Source organism: Zootoca vivipara, chromosome 6 (genome assembly GCF_963506605.1).
Source record: "Zootoca vivipara chromosome 6, rZooViv1.1, whole genome shotgun sequence".
Lineage (NCBI taxonomy): Eukaryota > Metazoa > Chordata > Lepidosauria > Squamata > Lacertidae > Zootoca > Zootoca vivipara.
Genome location: NC_083281.1, coordinates 11,071,385 through 11,088,311, shown reverse-complemented (window position 1 = coordinate 11,088,311; position 16,927 = coordinate 11,071,385). Strand labels below are relative to the sequence as shown.

At 47.3% G+C, this 16,927-nt stretch overlaps 1 protein-coding gene across 4 annotated transcripts in view; it reads left to right on the top strand.

The window, feature by feature from the left end:
- The window catches only part of MUC16 (mucin 16, cell surface associated), a 159,290-nt gene extending 143,496 nt beyond the window's left edge, over positions 1 to 15,794 (top strand). For all 4 annotated transcript variants that reach the window (XM_060275410.1, XM_060275413.1, XM_060275411.1 and 1 more), the window contains 11 exons: positions 1,164 to 1,231; positions 2,305 to 2,477; positions 4,028 to 4,164; positions 5,029 to 5,096; positions 5,686 to 5,840; positions 8,485 to 8,648; positions 10,160 to 10,227; positions 10,369 to 10,541; positions 11,402 to 11,440; positions 11,648 to 11,727; positions 14,376 to 15,794. In XM_060275410.1, coding sequence (XP_060131393.1) covers positions 1,164 to 1,231; positions 2,305 to 2,477; positions 4,028 to 4,164; positions 5,029 to 5,096; positions 5,686 to 5,840; positions 8,485 to 8,648; positions 10,160 to 10,227; positions 10,369 to 10,541; positions 11,402 to 11,440; positions 11,648 to 11,727; positions 14,376 to 14,474 — 1,224 coding nt within the window. In that variant the 3' untranslated portion in view covers positions 14,475 to 15,794. The remainder of the gene's footprint in view (positions 1 to 1,163; positions 1,232 to 2,304; positions 2,478 to 4,027; positions 4,165 to 5,028; positions 5,097 to 5,685; positions 5,841 to 8,484; positions 8,649 to 10,159; positions 10,228 to 10,368; positions 10,542 to 11,401; positions 11,441 to 11,647; positions 11,728 to 14,375) is intronic.
- Positions 15,795 to 16,927: the final 1,133 nt, after the last annotated feature.

Below are 16,927 nucleotides of genomic sequence, written 5' to 3'. Positions count from 1 at the left end.
GAAGACTGCCTCCAGTGCTAGAAACTCCGATATAGAAGCTAAAAAACCAAATGGTTCCTTAAACGAAGGTTGTAGTTGCCGAAATGGAATGTCTAGTTGCCAATTGATGGACTGACTGTGATTGATTCTCAGCTAAACATCTGGCTAGTTCACCTTGAGCTCGTTTTAAAACTTTTTGTGCTCAGGCTGCACACAAAAAAAGCACTTTGGTTCCGGAATTTCATTCTGAGTTACCGGTATCTATTTTTAGCCTATAGTTAATTTCTTGAAAGTATTAAATTATGGCTGTTCCTTTTTCTTATGTATATTTTTATTGCTTTCCCCTTTTTTGTAGTCAGCTTTGAGGCCGTTGTTTTGCTTTTGTGCAATCAATTTTTTGCAAACAATTTTTTATAAAATAAATAAGTAAGTGCCTGGGTTGCTAAAAGGGGCTCTTGCCACTGGACCCCACTGTTGGTTGTGAGTCCTTGGAAAATGCCTCACTGGGCCAACTCTTGATGCCTATTCGCTCTTGAGAAACCTTTATTATCCCCACGTCCTATCTCTTGTGTGCATTTATTTATTTTGCAAAAATCTATATATCGCTTGATCATAGGAAACCTCAAAGCGCTTTACAAAAAGAATAAAACAGTAAGAGTATTAGTAAAAACTATTAAAACATTCAGAAAAATAATAATCAAATCAACAACTTAAAAACACATCAGCATTCTAAATTTCTGAGTCTAATAAAATAAAGTGTCTTTAGCAAGTGCGGGAAAGAGTACAGGGAAGGTGCCTGCCCGATGTCAAGAGGCAGGGAGTTCCAAAGTTTAGGTTCCACCATGTGCTGAAAGATTGATTTTTTACAAATGCAGAATAATCTTCTTCTTCTTCTTCTTCTTCTTCTTCTTCTTCTTCTTCTTCTTCTTCTTCTTCTTCTTCTTCTTCTTCTTCTTCTTCTTCTTCTTCTTCTTCTTCTTCTTCTTCTTCTTCTTCTTCTTCTTCTTCTTCTTCTTCTTCTTCTTCTTCTTCTTCTTCTTCTTCTTCGGCATCACTCATTAGGTGGCACCGTTAACAGTGCCAGCTCCGCAGATCATTCTGCCTTTCAGGCAAAGCTTTCAAAGTGACTGATCTGCATGTGACGGAACTCTGCCAATGTTTTTTCTTTTCTTTTCCCCCTCCAGATGGAGCCTCTTCTCAAGAAAACACACGTTGGCCCGGCGTTTGCGAACTGCCAAGTGGAGAGATTTCGGTAAGGGCCTGGGATGGGCAGCTAAGAGGGTGGGCAACAGCCAGGCTTTCAAATTCCAACCAATTCCTCTGGCAGGTCTCCAATGTAGATTGCTGTTGAACATGGATGTTCCATATACCCCTTTTGAGCCCCCCCCCCCCCCCCGATAAGATATTGAGAATTTGGAATTTGTGCAGAGGAGGGGGATCAAGGGTCCTGAAACCAACCCTTATTAGGAACTGTTGAAGGAACTGGGTATGTTTAGCCTGGAAAAGAAGAAACAGACAGCCATCTTCAAATGAGTCAGCAGTGTGATGCAGCAGCTTAAAAAGCCAATGCAAGTCTGGGCTGCATCAATAGGAGTATAGCATCTAGATCAAGGGAAGTAATAGTACCACTGTATTCTGCTCTGGTCACACCTCACCTGGAGTACTGTGTCCAGTTCTGGGCACCACAGTTCAAGAAGGATACTGACAAGCTGGAACGTGTCCAGAAGTGGGCAACCAAAATGGTCAAAGGCCTGGAAATGATGCCTTATGAGGAACGGCTTAGGGAGCTGGGTATGTTTAGCCTGGAGAAGAGAAGGTTAAGGGGTGATATGATAGCCATGTTCAAATATATGAAAGGATGTCATATGGAGGAGGGAGAAAGGTTGTTTTCTGCTGCTCCAGAGAAGCGGACACGGAGCAATGGATTCAAACTTCAAGAAAGAAGATTCCACCTCAACATTAGGAAGAACTTCCTGACAGTAAGAGCTGTTCGGCAGTGGAATTTGCTACCAAGGAGTGTGGTGGAGTCTCCTTCTTTGGAGGTCTTTAAGCAGAGGCTTGACAGGCATATGTCAAGAATGCTTTGATGGTGTTTCCTGCTTGGCAGGGGGTTGGACTGGATGGCCCTTGTGGTCTCTTCCAACTCTATGATTCTATGATTCTATGAAATATCTGAAGGGCCGTCGCAGGGAAGGTGGAGCAAGCTTGTTTTCTGCTGCTCTGGAGGGGAGGACCCCCTTTCATTGAAGGGGGTTGGGCTAGATGACTCTTGAAGGACCCCTTCTGGTTTATATGATCCTATAATGTGCATTTGCCTTTCCTTAGGGCTCCACAAACCAGGCATGCTGTGGCGGTGGACACTGTCTGCACCTACTGGGAAGATCTTCTCCCTGCCCCCTTAGACCAAGCGAGGCTTCACCGGGAGATCAGTAACCTGACGTGGGACAGCACGAGGCTCGGCCACTACAGCATGGAGAAGGACAGCCTGTCTGTGAATGGTAAGCCAGTTGGGGGCCAGAGGCCGGACGAGAACCCGAGACCCGTGGAAATCGACAGGCTTAAGCCATTCATCATGGTGCCCATTCATCTCAATGGGTTTGCTCCTTTCCCACCCTGAGGGCCTGAGTTACCTTCTGAGGGCTGCATGCCATGGTGGGCGGGGCCAGGTGCAAAAGTGGGCAGGGAAATGAATGGTAAATGAGATTGCTTTAGTTGGGATTCTTGCATTGCAGCAGGTTGGACTAGATGACCCCCGGGGGTCCCTTCCAACTCTACGATTCTATAAAATGTCAGCTTTGTAGAGAATAGGCTAGTTTCCACACACACACACAGCCCTCTCTACACTTCATCCAGGCAAGCAAGAGGCCGGATCTGAGTTTGAAACACTCAAGGAGGGTGAGGAACAGGGAGGGCCTAATTCTTTTTTTAAAAAAAACGATTCTCAGTTTTTATACATTTCAATAATTTTACGACCGTTTTAACATTTCAAAACTCGGCTTCCTTCCCTCTCTTTCTGCAGTTCCTTAAATTTGTTTTTTAAAATATTTTCTGCATATTCCAAATTGTGGGAAGGTTTACTTTAGCAGAGTTAAGCAATCCCCTTTATAAGTTTATGCAGCGATCAGCTTGTTGCTGACTCGTCTGAATTCTACTAATAAAGATGTTACTATGAAACTATTTTACTCTCAGATTCATTCAGGTTTACAGAAGTGTACTTGAAGGCAGGCTTAGGTTACATAATAAACTATACCAGAGGGACTTTGGTCCTGAGGTGGCTGCAACCCAGCAGATATCTTTCAAAACTACCAGCAACCGACAAACTGGTTGTCACAGCAACCGGTTAGAACATGGAGGCCGTTAGTCCTCTGCCGGAATGCTGCACTTGACTGCACCTTTTCGTCCCACACAAATTAACTTAATTAACTTAATTTACCCATTTATTCATTATACAGTATTGTTTATACAATAATCCTGCCAATGTTCTCATCTGTTTACAATTTATTTGTGAATGTTCCGTTGGGGAGGGCCTAGTTCAGTCCTCAGTCTCCTCCGAGGGTGACTTTCACCATGCCTTTGGGTAAAAGGTAAAGGGACCCCTGACCATTAGGTCCAGTCGTGACCGACTCTGGGGTTGTGGCGCTCATCTCGCGTTATTGGCCAAGGGAGCCGGCATACAGCTTCCAGGTCATGTGGCCAGCATGACAAAGCCGCTTCTGGCGAACTAGAGCAGCACACGGAAACGTTGTTTACATTCCTGCCGGAGCGGTACCTATTTATCTACTTGCACTTTGAGGTGCTTTTGAACTGCTAGGTTGGCAGGAGCTGGGACTGAGCAATGGGAGCTCACCCCGTCACAGGGATTCGAACCGCCGACCTTCTGATCAGCAAGCCCTAGGCTCTGTGGTTTAACCCACAGCGCCACCTACATTCCTGCCTTTAAAGAGAGGCTTCCGTAAATCCAGGACCGTCGCTATAAAATAAGGACATCTGGAGGGCCTGCCATTGCCTACACACCTGTTCACGACCTGATCCTTCCAACTCTTTGCAGGATACCCGCCAGCCCTCAGAGGAGGAGCAGAAGGGGTCGGCTATGAGCTCGCCTTCACGGTCATCAACCAGAACCTGACCCACACGGACCCGTCCTCTCCAGAATACCAGCGTGTGAAGTCTGCCATCGCCCACGAGGTCAGGATCTGTGCGCTGGGACTCACCAGACCCTAGAAGGCATAGGAGCCTTCAGGAATGGGTCATACACACTTCCTTCAGTGTCCTCGTTTTCTATGTGTTATATTTATATTGAAATAATTTCAATAGCAAAGAAATAAAGTGATAGAAAGGGGGGAAAGGGGGGAAGTGGGGGGGAACCAAAGATGTGTATAAGAATATATATATATATATATATATATATATATATATATATTTGCGCAATGTAATAGACTTCCCTGCATTGCAATATTAATTGATATAGTGTCATTATCCATGTTAAATTTTTAATTGACCATCCTCGCACCTTTCTTCTGCCTTTCTGGAGTTTAAGGAAGAAGAATGACAACGCGTGTTTTGTCTAATCCCTTTGTAAAGCTGTCCCTAAGAACAGCAGCTGGATCAAATCCAAATTCTGAAACCCCCACGGCAGATAAAATGCAGCACGGAGATCGCTTCCCATTCCTATTTTTATTTTACCATACATACATACATATAGCAAAATATGTGTATGTCAAACAGTGAGGCTGCATGGTTTTTCTCACACATTGCAAGGCACAGGTGATTTAACACGAGAGGCAGCGTGGCGCAGTGGTTAGAGTGTTGAGTTAGGACCTCAGGGCCCAGGGTTCGAATTCAGACCAATCCATGATGCTCACTGGGTGCCCTTGTGGGCCAGTCGCTCACTCTCAGCCCAACCTACCTGGTAGGGTTGTTGTGAGGGTTAAGCGAGGCGGAGGGAAACCGTATTAGCCGCCTCCTCGAAGGATGCAAATGCGATAAAAAAATAAAAATAAAAAAATAATCCCAGCAGTTCCTAATTTCAGTTTGTTCCACCCATTCCAGTTAAATCAACTCTTCCTCCGGAGTGCCATCCGAAATGGATTCAACATTTGCAAAGTAACTAGAATGAGGTCAGTACCGATAGAAAAGAAAGTGTAAGCAGTTATCCAGGCTCCTGAGACATCTACCTGAATCAAAGATAAGGAATCTTTAGACTTCTTTATGTTGAAGGACTCCAACCCCCATCATCCCTTGCATGTTGAGGGATTCCAACCCCCATCATCCCTTGCATGTTGAGGGACTCCAACCCCCATCATCCTTTGCATGTTGAGGGATTCCAACTCCCATCATCCCTTGCATGTTGAGGGACTCCAACCCCCATCATCCCTTGCATGTTGAGGGACTCCAACTCCCATCATTCCTTGCATGTTGAGGGACTCCAACCCCCATCATCCCTTGCATGTTGAGGGACTCCAACTCCCATCATCCCTTGCATGTTGAGGGACTCCAATCCCCATCATCCTTTGCACGTTGGCCGTGCTAGCTGAGGCTAATGGGAGATGGGAGTCACAGATACGAACATCAGGAGAGCCTTGCGGGATCAGGTTTTTTGAATTAACCATGTTGTTCAAGGGATTGCCTGCCTCTTGGGGTTGGCTTCATTTTTGTTTGGGATGTCCTCTTGTCCCTGACTCTTCCTCTGCACATTGCAATTCTTAGGTACGGCTCCATTGTGGTCGATTGCAAGTGCTACTTTGACCCGGCCACAAACACCAGCCAAGAGGTAGTCCGAGAGACGTTTCAGCAGGAGACGAGGAACGCCACGTCTCTGTGGCTGGGAAAGCAGTTCCAGCTCAAGGGCGTGACTGTGCGAGGTACATGAACACCGTTCACCATAAATCGGGAAAGGTCACCGGTTGTGAGAAGTAAAACACGCGTGGTTCTGTTGGGTCCACTATTTGGACCAGGGCAGCCTTTGGCTCAGTTGGTCAATGAAAGCCAACAGACTCGGGAGATCCAGGGAAAATACTCTTTTTAATCAGCTGAGTAAAACAGAGGGCAACACTTTCAATCTAGAGAAAGAAACTGCTACAAGGGGAAAAACTTTCCCCTTGCCCTTTAAAGCAGGGGTCAGCAATCTTTTTCAGCAGGGGGCCGGTCCACTGTTCCTCAGACCTTGGGGGGACGACTATATTTTGGGGGGGGGGGGAGGAATGAACGAATTCCTATGCCCCACAAACAACCCAGAGATGCATTTTAAATAAAAGCACACATTCTACTCATGTAGAAATACACTGATTCCCGGACTGCCCGTGGGCTGGATTTAGAAGGCGATCCGGCCAGATCCAGCCCCTGTGCCTTACTTTGCCTACCCATGCTTTAAAGCTGCTCCGTCCCCCGCTCTCCCCCTCCTTTCCTCCTTGCAATTCCTATTGGTTAAGACTTCCCTAAACACCCATTTCATATCTACTCCCTGATGTGTGCCCCCTCCCTTTACATACAACCCATGTTCATGTAAATTAGCAGTTTAAGGAGTGTGTTTTTTTTAATTTTCATGAGGCTCTAGAACAGGCATCCCCAAACTGCGGCCCTCCAGATGTTTTTGCCTACAACTCCCATGATCCCTAGCTAACAGGACCAGTGGTCGGGGAAGATGGGAATTGTAGTCCAAAACATCTGGAGGGCTGAAGTTTGGGGGTGCCTGCTCTAGAGCATGCGCAGAGCCCTCAAGCTAGCACCTGCTAAATCTCCCAGTTTATGAACTAACCCTAAACCAACCCTAAACCTATAAATCTGTCAGTCTCAGGGGCCTCTTGCCTATAAATCAGACCATGCTGGTTTATAAACCTTGAGCACCAGACACAGGAAAAATGACTCCCTACCATTCTCAGTACATTACATTCTTCTACATTACATTCTTCTACAAGTACAGTCATACCTCAGTTTAAGTACGCTTCGGTTTGAGTACTTTCAGTTTAAGTACTCCGTGGACCTGTCTGGAATGGATTAATCCACTTTCCATTACTTTCAATGGAAAAGTTCGCTTCAGGTTAAGTACGCTTCGGGTTAAGTACGGACTTCCGGAACCAATTGTGTACTTAAACCGAGGTACCACTGTACGACAATTAGGCTGATTAATGGGCTTACACAGGATACAAAAACAAAGACCAAGCTTCAAAGGAATTCAGATAGCAAGGCCACAAATTAATTGACAGGTTTTTGTTGCAGGAGACAAACTTCCAAGGTAACTTGGTATCTACTAACATTAAATTCCTTGGCAACCTTTCTGTTAACTGCAAACTATTAATTTGGCAAGCACGTTGTACAGAAGCAAATATGGCATTACTTATCCTATAAACAGAAAAGGAAAGGCTTCTACATCTTTTTCTGAGACCCTCATGTTTATTGAGACCCCACAGTTCCATACAGTGGTACCTCGGTTTATGAACACAATTGGTTCCGGAAGTCTGTTCATAAACTGAAGCGAACTTTCCCATTGAAAGTAATGGAAGGTGGATTAATCTGTTCCAGACGGGTCCGCGGAGTACTTAAACTGAAGCGTTCATAAACTGAAGCAAACTTTCCCATTGAAAGTAATGGAAAGTGAATTAATCCGTTCCAGATGGGTCCGCGGCATTCGTAAACTGAAAATTCGTAAATCGAGGTGTTCATAAACCGAGTGCGCCAAATGTGCCCAGACCATTTCGTCTCAGATGTTGCCTTCCTCGGGCTGTTGACATTCCTGTCTCTGTCTCACTTCCCTTGCCTCTTCTAGCCATAGCTGCCAAGTTCTCCCATTTTTATTAAGGGGAATTCCCTCATGCTGAATAGGCTTCCTCGCGAGAAAAGGGAAAACTTGACAGCTGTGCTTAGAATAACACATTTTAATGACCATTTGTACCACTTTCAAGGTTAGAGTTTCCTGTTTATGGCCTAGAGAGCATAAGGTTGCAAAATGCAGGCCACCACCCCCCACCCCCCGGAACCTTACCCAGAAATGAAACCTTTCCCTTCGTGCATTCTGTCTAAAAGGTTGAATGCGACTTAAAAGTGAAACGTAGTATCTTTATTAAAATCAAAAGTATACACCTTGGGGATTGCTTGGGGACAACGATTATGAGATGAGGGGTTGCGTTGGGGGTGGCAACGACTGCCAGACTTGGGATGAAGGTAATCAGATTTGTTGAATTAATAAAACTTTGGCAATTAATTAATTAATTAATTAATTAATAAAAATTGGTTTTCTGAATATTAAAAAAAAAAACTCCTGCATGTACACGAAAGCTCATACCAATGACAAACTTAGTTGGTCTCTAAGGTGCTACTGGAAGAAGAAGAAAAAATTCTATTTAATAAAACTGAATCGTTTTAGTTGGATTTCCAATATATGTGCAATGTGTTTGATTTTGTTTGTTAGTTGGTCATGCAAAGCGGTCTTTTAAATAATATCAGATGGGGGCACTGGGTGGCCGAAGGGGTATTTTTTTGGGATTTTTAGGATCTCCCCTTCCTCCCCAGCTCCTGAATCGGCTATTGAGTCTGCCACTGCCGCCCTGCCGCTCCAACTCCAGCTGAAGAACTTTGCGGTCAATTTCACCGTCACCAACCTGCCGTACGCAGGGGAAATGGCAGATCCCGACTCGGGTGTCTACTGGAAGACCAAAATGAGTCTTGAGAGCGAGGTAAACAGCTTGGGAGAGACGCTAAGCAGAGGCCAGGCCTCACTCCTGACTTTTACTGCGGCCCTCCAGACCACTCTGCCAGGCCCCTGAGACTCCTTTCAGGCTTGCCCCTGACCCAGACTTCTTTCTCTCCCTCCGGCCTCCTCGAGTGTTTTGGCCTGGCTGGAAATATGTACAATATATGTATTGTTATTTCTTGAACTTCTATATCCTGCCTCTCCTCCCCAAGTTTGTTTAAAAAACAAAGCGAAAACATTCTAAGAGCAGCTCAAGATATTTTAAAAGAGTTAGAGTTAAAATCTTCTCCTATCAGGTTTTATTTTATAATCTTTATTGGAAAATGCAGAGTACAAAATGAAAACTGCACAGAGTAATATAAGACACAAGACGTCATCCCCATGAGGGAAACGAAACAGGGGAAAAAGATATCGTGCACATTACAGAAAAAGAGGAAATTGTTATTGCAGTTAACCATAACTTAATCAAAAACGTGTATCTGAAGAAGTGTGCATGCACACGAAAGCTCATACCAAAATATAAACTTAGTTGGTCTTTAAGGTGCTACTGAAGGAATTTTTTTATTTTGCTTCTACTCAGACCAACACGGCTACCTACCTGTAACTTAATCAAAAACGGTGTTTATAAAAATGAATTCCAAATTCCACGGACAATTTTTAAAATCATCTCAAATCATATATATGAACACATATCCTGTTTCTCTGAGGATCTCAGTGTAGCTTGGGTAAGGTAGGTAGGTAGGCCTGAAAGGTCACTCAGTGAGCTCCACAGCCAAGTGGGGATTTGAACCCTGGTCTCTCCCCAAGCCGAGAGGGCAGCCGACCTCCACGAGGAGCGGGTACCACAGGGGCACAGCGAGCCAAGTCCACCCATTGCCTCCTGCACAATGCCCGCACTGAGGTTAGGGGGCACAATCCTTGCCTTGCCCCAGTCGCTGGCAACGCATTGTACGCCACCTGACTAAAACTGCTCTTGTTTTGCGATGTGAATTAAGTTTAATACATTCAAATAAAGTGGCCATTATTTCCAGAGAATATTTCCCAAATTGCTGAAGGGTGAAGGGTTGGTTTTCTGCGGGGTGGGGGGCACCTGCTATGTGTGTGTGTGTGCATCTTAAAACCCGTGTAACAATGGCACAGGCCACGCCAATGTAATATGACTCAAAGAGGGACCCGAATTGCACCTCTCTCTGGCTACGTTCGCCCTTATTGATCCTGTGTGCCAGCGTGGTGTAGTGGTTAAGAGCGGTAGGCTCGTAATCTGGGGAACTGGGTTCGCGTCTCTGCTCCTCCACATGCAGCTGCTGGGTGACCTTGGGGGCTAGTCACACTTCTCTTAAGTCTCTCAGCCCCACTCACATCACAGAGTGTTTGTTGTGGGGGAGGAAGGGAAAGGAGAATGTTAGCCGCTTTGAGACTCCTTCAGGTAGTGATAAAGCGGGATATCAAATCCAAACTCTTCTTCTTCTGTCCTCCCCTTTTTCCTCCAAACAGCTCCACCAGTTATACCAACGCAGCGACCTGCAGAAGGAGTTTGTGCAGTGCTCTGTCAAGAGCTTCAGGTGCGTGTGTGTATGGTTCGAATGGAGTCCAAGTGAGGGTCGGTAATCTCCGCTGCCATTGGGAGTCTCCAACATCCCTACTTAAGAGACATCAGTCATGGCGGTTGACCAACGTTTGGCTTTGATTTAATTTTTGCATAGACCAACCGGCCAGCCTACCGAGACAGGGGTCGGCGGCGCCTGCACATTTGCGATGGATTCGTCCACGAGGACTTTTGGCCGAGCTGTGGTGTATGATGCGTTTAGGAACTGGACGGGCAATGCCACAGCGTTGGGGGTGTACACACTGGACAACGGAAGCCTGCTGGTCAGCGGTAAGAATGCAGTGAATGCCAGAGATCCTGGACAATGGCAGAAGCTTCTGGGGGAAAGACAGAAGGGCCTGCTGGATTAGGCCAATGGGTCATCTAGTCTAGCACCCTTGTCTCACTGTGGTTCAAGAGCCACACTGCCCTCCCATGGCTTCCAGCAACTGGGAGTCAGGAGCATAACTGCTTCCAAGACTGGGGTGTTAGGGGCGCGGGGGGGGGGGGTTACCTCTGGTGGGGGACATACCATGCTCCTCCTGGGGTAGTTTGCCCACATTTGGTCCCCACCTGCACCCAACTCTCACCTGTGGCTTCTAGAAGCTGTCAGCGGCCACAACCCAAGAACGGCTTCAACTGGCCAGCTAAACCAGGCGAGGGGAGCTGATGGGTCCCAATCCCTCGGGGGGTTAGGGACTTTCCCCGCATGCAAAAACGGGCTCCAGCAGATGGAGTGGAGGAGACCAATGGTCAAGAAGGTAGTCTCTGCACATGCTGTAGAAGGAAGTGAGGGGCAGATGGGACTCATCTCCTGTCTAGGAGAAGGAAAGCTCTGGTCCTGTGTCAGCCTCTTCCCAGCAACTCCTTCAGCCAAGTAGGTGCCAAATGTCTTGCTCTGCCTTCCTTGGGCCCCATCAACGAGGCCGAGAGGGGAGTCTTGCTCTCTGGGCAGCCCAGGACCTCTAGACACAACACCCTGCACACCTGGTCCTTCAGGGGCACAGTTACCCTATTCAGGACCAGGGAGTCCCCCACACCTGCCCGTCCCCTGTCCCCCAGAAACAATACATTAGATGGGGCCCTTTTGGCTCGATTCTGCTCCTGGGTTCATTTCATGCTGTTATGTTTATGCTATATTTACTTGACAGGTTATCCTTCAACAGGGACCCCAGTGCACCACCAAGGAGGTCAGTGATTTTTATTTGGTTCAGTGTTGATTCGAGGTTGGAGGGGTCCTGGTTTCTGGTGGGTGGGTCTCCTCTTTCAATTCTTCCACTGGCCGTCGGATTTACTCAAATGCCTCAGCCTCAGAAGCTGCCCACCATTTTAATTCTCCACAATGCCATGGGTCAAAGCCTGCCAACATTTAATACTTCTTTTTTTTGTCCTTCCAGGGTTACCTTTCTGGGCCATCATCCTTATAAGTCTGTCTGCTCTCCTGGGCTTCCTCCTCCTCTTCCTCATCTGCTTCCTGGTATGTTCATCCTCTGCGTTCAGGACATAGGGGATAGGAAGTTCTTTCCTCTTTTTTTTTTATCGGACACAAGCAATGCACATTTCCCCCCCCCCAGAACCATTTCACAATTTTGGGGCAGGGTATCTCGCTTCTGACACCAGTTGCACCCAACGTGTGGGAAATCGCATTTCCCCAGAACCATTTCACATGGAAGGGGGCTGGAGAATGCCGTGGGAGAACTACTTGCACAAGTATTTTTTATTTTTGAATTGGGAAATGTCCTGGTGTGCTGATGGAGGTCATTTGGGGAGGGGAGGACCCAAACGGCATTTAATTTCAGCCAGGCTGGCAGAGGGGGCCTCGCTATCTCACCTTTCGCTCAGATGCAGCTGATGGACTCCCCTCTGACACAGCTAGCGGTAGGTGGAACAGCTTGTCCCAGCCAGACCAACAGAGGGAGCCTTCCTGCCTCACCTCTCTGTCTGACGTAGCCAGGTGTAACGGTTTGTCCTAAGCAGCCACAAAGAGCATCTGTAAGGGACTGGCTGGATGAAGAGGAGGGGTGGGAGGCACCAGCTGGGGAACCCCCAAGAGAAACCCCAGAGGAGGAAGGCTCAGAGCCAGGGAGTTGGTGGTGGGACACTGAGGAGAGGTCAGAGGGAGAAGATTGGGAAGATCAATCTTCAGTGCTGACATGAGTCAGCAGTGTGATGCAGCAGCTAAAAAAGCCAATGCAATTCTGGGCTGCATCAATAGGAGTATAGCATCTAGATCAAGTGAAGTAATAGTACCACTGTATTCTGCTCTGGTCAGACCTCACCTGGAGTACTGTGTCCAGTTCTGGGCACCTCAGTTCAAGAAGGATACTGACAAGCTGGAACGTGTCCAGAGGAGGGCAACCAAAATGGTCAAAGGCCCAGAAACGATGCCTTATTAGGAACGGCTTAGGGAGCTGGGCATGTTTAGCCTGGAGAAGAGAAGGTTAAGGGGTGATAGCCATGTTCAAATATATAAAAGGATGTCATATAGAGGAGGGAGAAAGGTTGTTTTCTGCTGCTCCAGAGAAGCGGACATGGAGCAATGGATTCAAACTACAAGAAATAAGAACTTCCTGACAGTAAGAGCTGTTCGGCAGTGGAATTTGCTACCAAGGCGTGTGGTGGAGTCTCCTTCTTTGGAGGTCTTTAAGCAGAGGCTTGACAGCCATATGTCAAGAATGCTTTGATGGTGTTTCCTGCTTGGCAGGGGGTTGGACTGGATGGCCCTTGTGGTCTCTTCCAACTCTATGATTCTATGACTCTATTCTATGATTCTATGTTCTGAGGGCGGGGACAGCCACGATGGCACCCTACTGGGATCACACTGCCAGGGGCGGCGCACTCCCACCACCCCCCTCTTCCTACGCCCCTGCTTAAAAACCTCTAGACCTCTGTGCCAGATGCTGACGGAGCAACAGGCTTTAGTGAGCAGGAAGAGGCTGCGACAGGGAGCAATTCAGACTGAGGCTGAAACAGGGGTGGGGATGGTCTAGAGGCTGCAGAAGAATCCAGGGAGTCTCTCTTTCTGGCTGCGACAAGCTCTCTCCACCCTAGTCTCCGAAAATAACGAGGAAGGCAAAACAGAGGCTGGAGGTGTGCAAGCACAGTTTGAGACTGCTTGGGAAACATCCGGGAGAGAAGGAGCCTTAGAGAGGGTGGAAGGCAGGGACCTTCAGTCCTGGCAATGGCTCCATAGGGGCAAGACCTGATGGGAAGGGTTGCTGAGCTGTGTGCCGCTTCCTTGAATAAAAAGTTAACTATACTGGCATCGAAGATCTGCTTCTTTCCTAGCTGACCTGTGTCCAACTCCAGCCCTGACAGCAGCTGCAGATGGATCTGGTTACAGGGCACAAAGGGGAGTGTGGTCCTCACACAGACTTAGACTCAATAGAACTGTAGAGCTGGAGGGTACCCCCAAGGGTCATCTAGTCCAACTCCCTGCAATGCAGGAATCTCAGTTAAAGCATCCATGACAGATCGTCCCCCAACCTCTGCTTAAAAACCTCCAAGGAAGGAGAGCCCACCACCTCCTGTGGGAGATTGCTCCACTGTTGAACGGCTCTTACTGTCAGAAAGTTATTCCTGACATTTAGTCAGAATTTGTTGTAACTTGAAGCCATGGGTTCAAGTCCTATCCTCCAGAACAGGAGAAGACAAACTTGCTTCCTCTTTCATGTGGCAGCCCTTGAGATATTTGAAGGTGGCTCTCATATCACCTCTCAGTCTCCTCTTCTCCACACTAAACATACCCAGCTCCTTCAACCATTCCTCATAAGGCTTGGTTTCCAGACCCTTGATCATCTTGGTCGCCCTTCTCTCTGCACACCTTCCAGCTTGTCAATGTCTTTCTTAAATTGTGGTGCCCAGAACTGGGCACAGTATTTCAAGTGTGGTCTGACCAAAGCAGAACAGAGTGGGACTATGACTTCCCTTGATCTGGACACTAGGCTTCTGTTGATGCAGCCTAGAATAGCATTTGCTTCTTTTGCTGCTGCATCACACGGTTGGCTCATGTTCAGCTTGTGGTCCATCTGCTGATGCAGGACAGGAAGGGGAGCATTGTCCGCACACAGACTTGTATGACGAGCATTCTTTTTCTCCCTCCTCTGTTCTTTCTGCACCAACCAGGTTGCCTTCTGTCTGCGGAAGAAAGGAGGGAAGTACCAAGTGCAGCAGGACGTCCTCGGTCTCTACTTCCCGCACTTGGACATGAGGAAAGCACGGTGATGTGCAGACTTTTGGCGGCCTTGACTCTCTGCGCCCCACGAGGTGGAGGTGGGGTAGCGGTCTCCTTTTGCACGCTCCTCCCACCGTCCGCAGCAAACAACTGTTTTGGCACAGCTGGAACAGACGTCTTGATTAAGAAATGAATCACAACCAATCAACGTTAGAGAGAGAGATGGTTCCTGCATTGCAGGGGGTTGGACTAGATGACCCTTGTGGTCCCTTCCAGCCCTATGATTCTATGACTATTGAGCATGCTCTATGAGATATTTTGGACATTGACCTCGGCGACCCTGAAGACTTCCGGATTCAGAAGTGAGTGGAGTGGGGAATGTCCGTTCTAATTTATTTATTAATGCACGGTGGACTTTCGAATGTAATTTTAATATATATATATGTATGTAGCCACAGATTATTTAACTATTTGTAGAAGGATTCTGCCTGGGATGCAGATCAGTGTCAAGTCTTTCTCCCCCCGCCCCACATTCTCTGAAACGTCCAGAGATGCATCAAAGGAAGTTTAGACTGTATTGCACTTTTGATTCCCTTAGAATTTTGCTTTTCATTCATTCAGCCTTTGTTGGCAGAGCTTAGACAGTAGAATCAGTTTTTTTAAAATAAAATAAAAACCATCCATAAAACATTCATAATCTAGACATATTAAACTCATAAAACATGATGAAAGACCCAGTAGCCACTATTAAATAAATTAAGCAGTTTTAAATTTGACACTAAAAATCTCAGCTAAATATCTCGAAACAATCTCAGCATTTTGGGGAATATCATCCCTCAGCAGATATTGTATCTACTTGCAGAAACAAATTCCGTTAAGCTTGGGGACTGGGAGAGCTCCTTCAGCTCAGGGGCCGGGCCCCCTCTTGGGGGATCTTCCGAGGTTCCACATACCGTTGGAGGGCCGAGCCGGGAGCAAAAAAATAGGCGGGCCTATGCTACTTACCTTTGTGCGGTAGGCTACACGCCGCCAGAACGAAGACTAGAGGTTTCTATGTCTGGCCACTCCTCTTTCCGTCCTCCGTCCAGGCCAGCAGGAGGCATTATCACAGACACATTTCCAGGCAGGCTAAAGCACTTATAGAAGGTGGGGTGGAAGGTTAGTGAAGGATGTGGCCTGACAAGAGAGCTGTGGCTCCGGAAAGACAACTGGGGCTGTGGTTTAGGAGAGAACCAGATTCCAAAATAATATATATTTGTATGTCAGCGATTGATATGATGATTGTTCTTTGTTTTCTAAAATATCTCAATATTTAAAAACGTTCTCGATTTCTTACGAACCAATCAATAAACAGCAAGCTGAAAAACGAACGTTTGTGTGTTTGTATCTGGAATCTAAAGCCAACCTACAAGAAAATGAAAAGGTAAAGGTAAAGGGACCCCTGACCATTAGGTCCAGTCGTGACCGACTCTGGGGTTGCGCGCTCATCTCGCATTATTGGCCGAGGGAGCCGGCGTATAGCTTCCAGGTCATATGGCCAGCATGACAAAGCCGCTTCTGGCAAACCAGAGCAGCACATGGAAACGCCGTTTACCTTCCCGCTGTAGCGGTCCCTATCTACTTGCATTTTGACGTGCTTTCGAACTGCTAGGTTGGCAGGAGAAAATGAAACCCGCCTGTAATCATACATCCATTATGCCGCAATGCAGCTCGTGATGTGAGAGTCAGGTCCCAATAACATACATTTATTTGCCTTAAGCCTGGGTACTGGAATGGCAGAAGAGGAAGATCCGGTTTCTGAGTTAAGACTCCTTGATCTTTAAATCCCCAAATGACTGGCATATAAAAGAGGCAAGAGTCCTCAATTTGTATGATTGTTCTCTTAAGAGGGCAAACCCTCTCTTTTTATGATTATTAAATTGAGAGCAGGGTGTGTGGGGGGGTGTTAGGGGAGGGGTAGCACCTCTTGTGGGTATCATGTTGTGCTCCTCCTGGGGTCGTTGGTCCACCTTTGGTCCCCACCCTGCTCTCCACTGCGGCTCCTAGAAGGTGACAGCAGCCACAAACCTGGGAACGGCTTCGACTGGCCGGCTAAATCAGGTAAGGGGAGCCGATGGGTCTCAAACCCACAATGAGTTAGGGGGTTCCCCTGCATGTGAAGACAGGCCCTGGGGGGTGGAGTGGATATACCAAGAGGGGGTCCAACAGTCAAGAACAAGACAGGAGGTGGGCAGGTGTGGAGGATTCCCTGGTCCAGAATGGGGTAACTGTGCCCCTGAAGGACCAGGTGCGCAGCCTGGGAGTCATTTTGGACTCACAGCTGTCCATGGAGGCGCAGGTCAATTCTGTGTCCAGGGCAGCTGTCTATCAGCTCCATCTGGTATGCAGGCTGAGACCCTACCTGCCGGCGGACTGTCTCGCCAGAGTGGTGCATGCTCTGGTTATCTCCCGCTTGGACTACTGCAATGCGCTCTACATGGGGCTACCTTTGAAGGTGACCCGG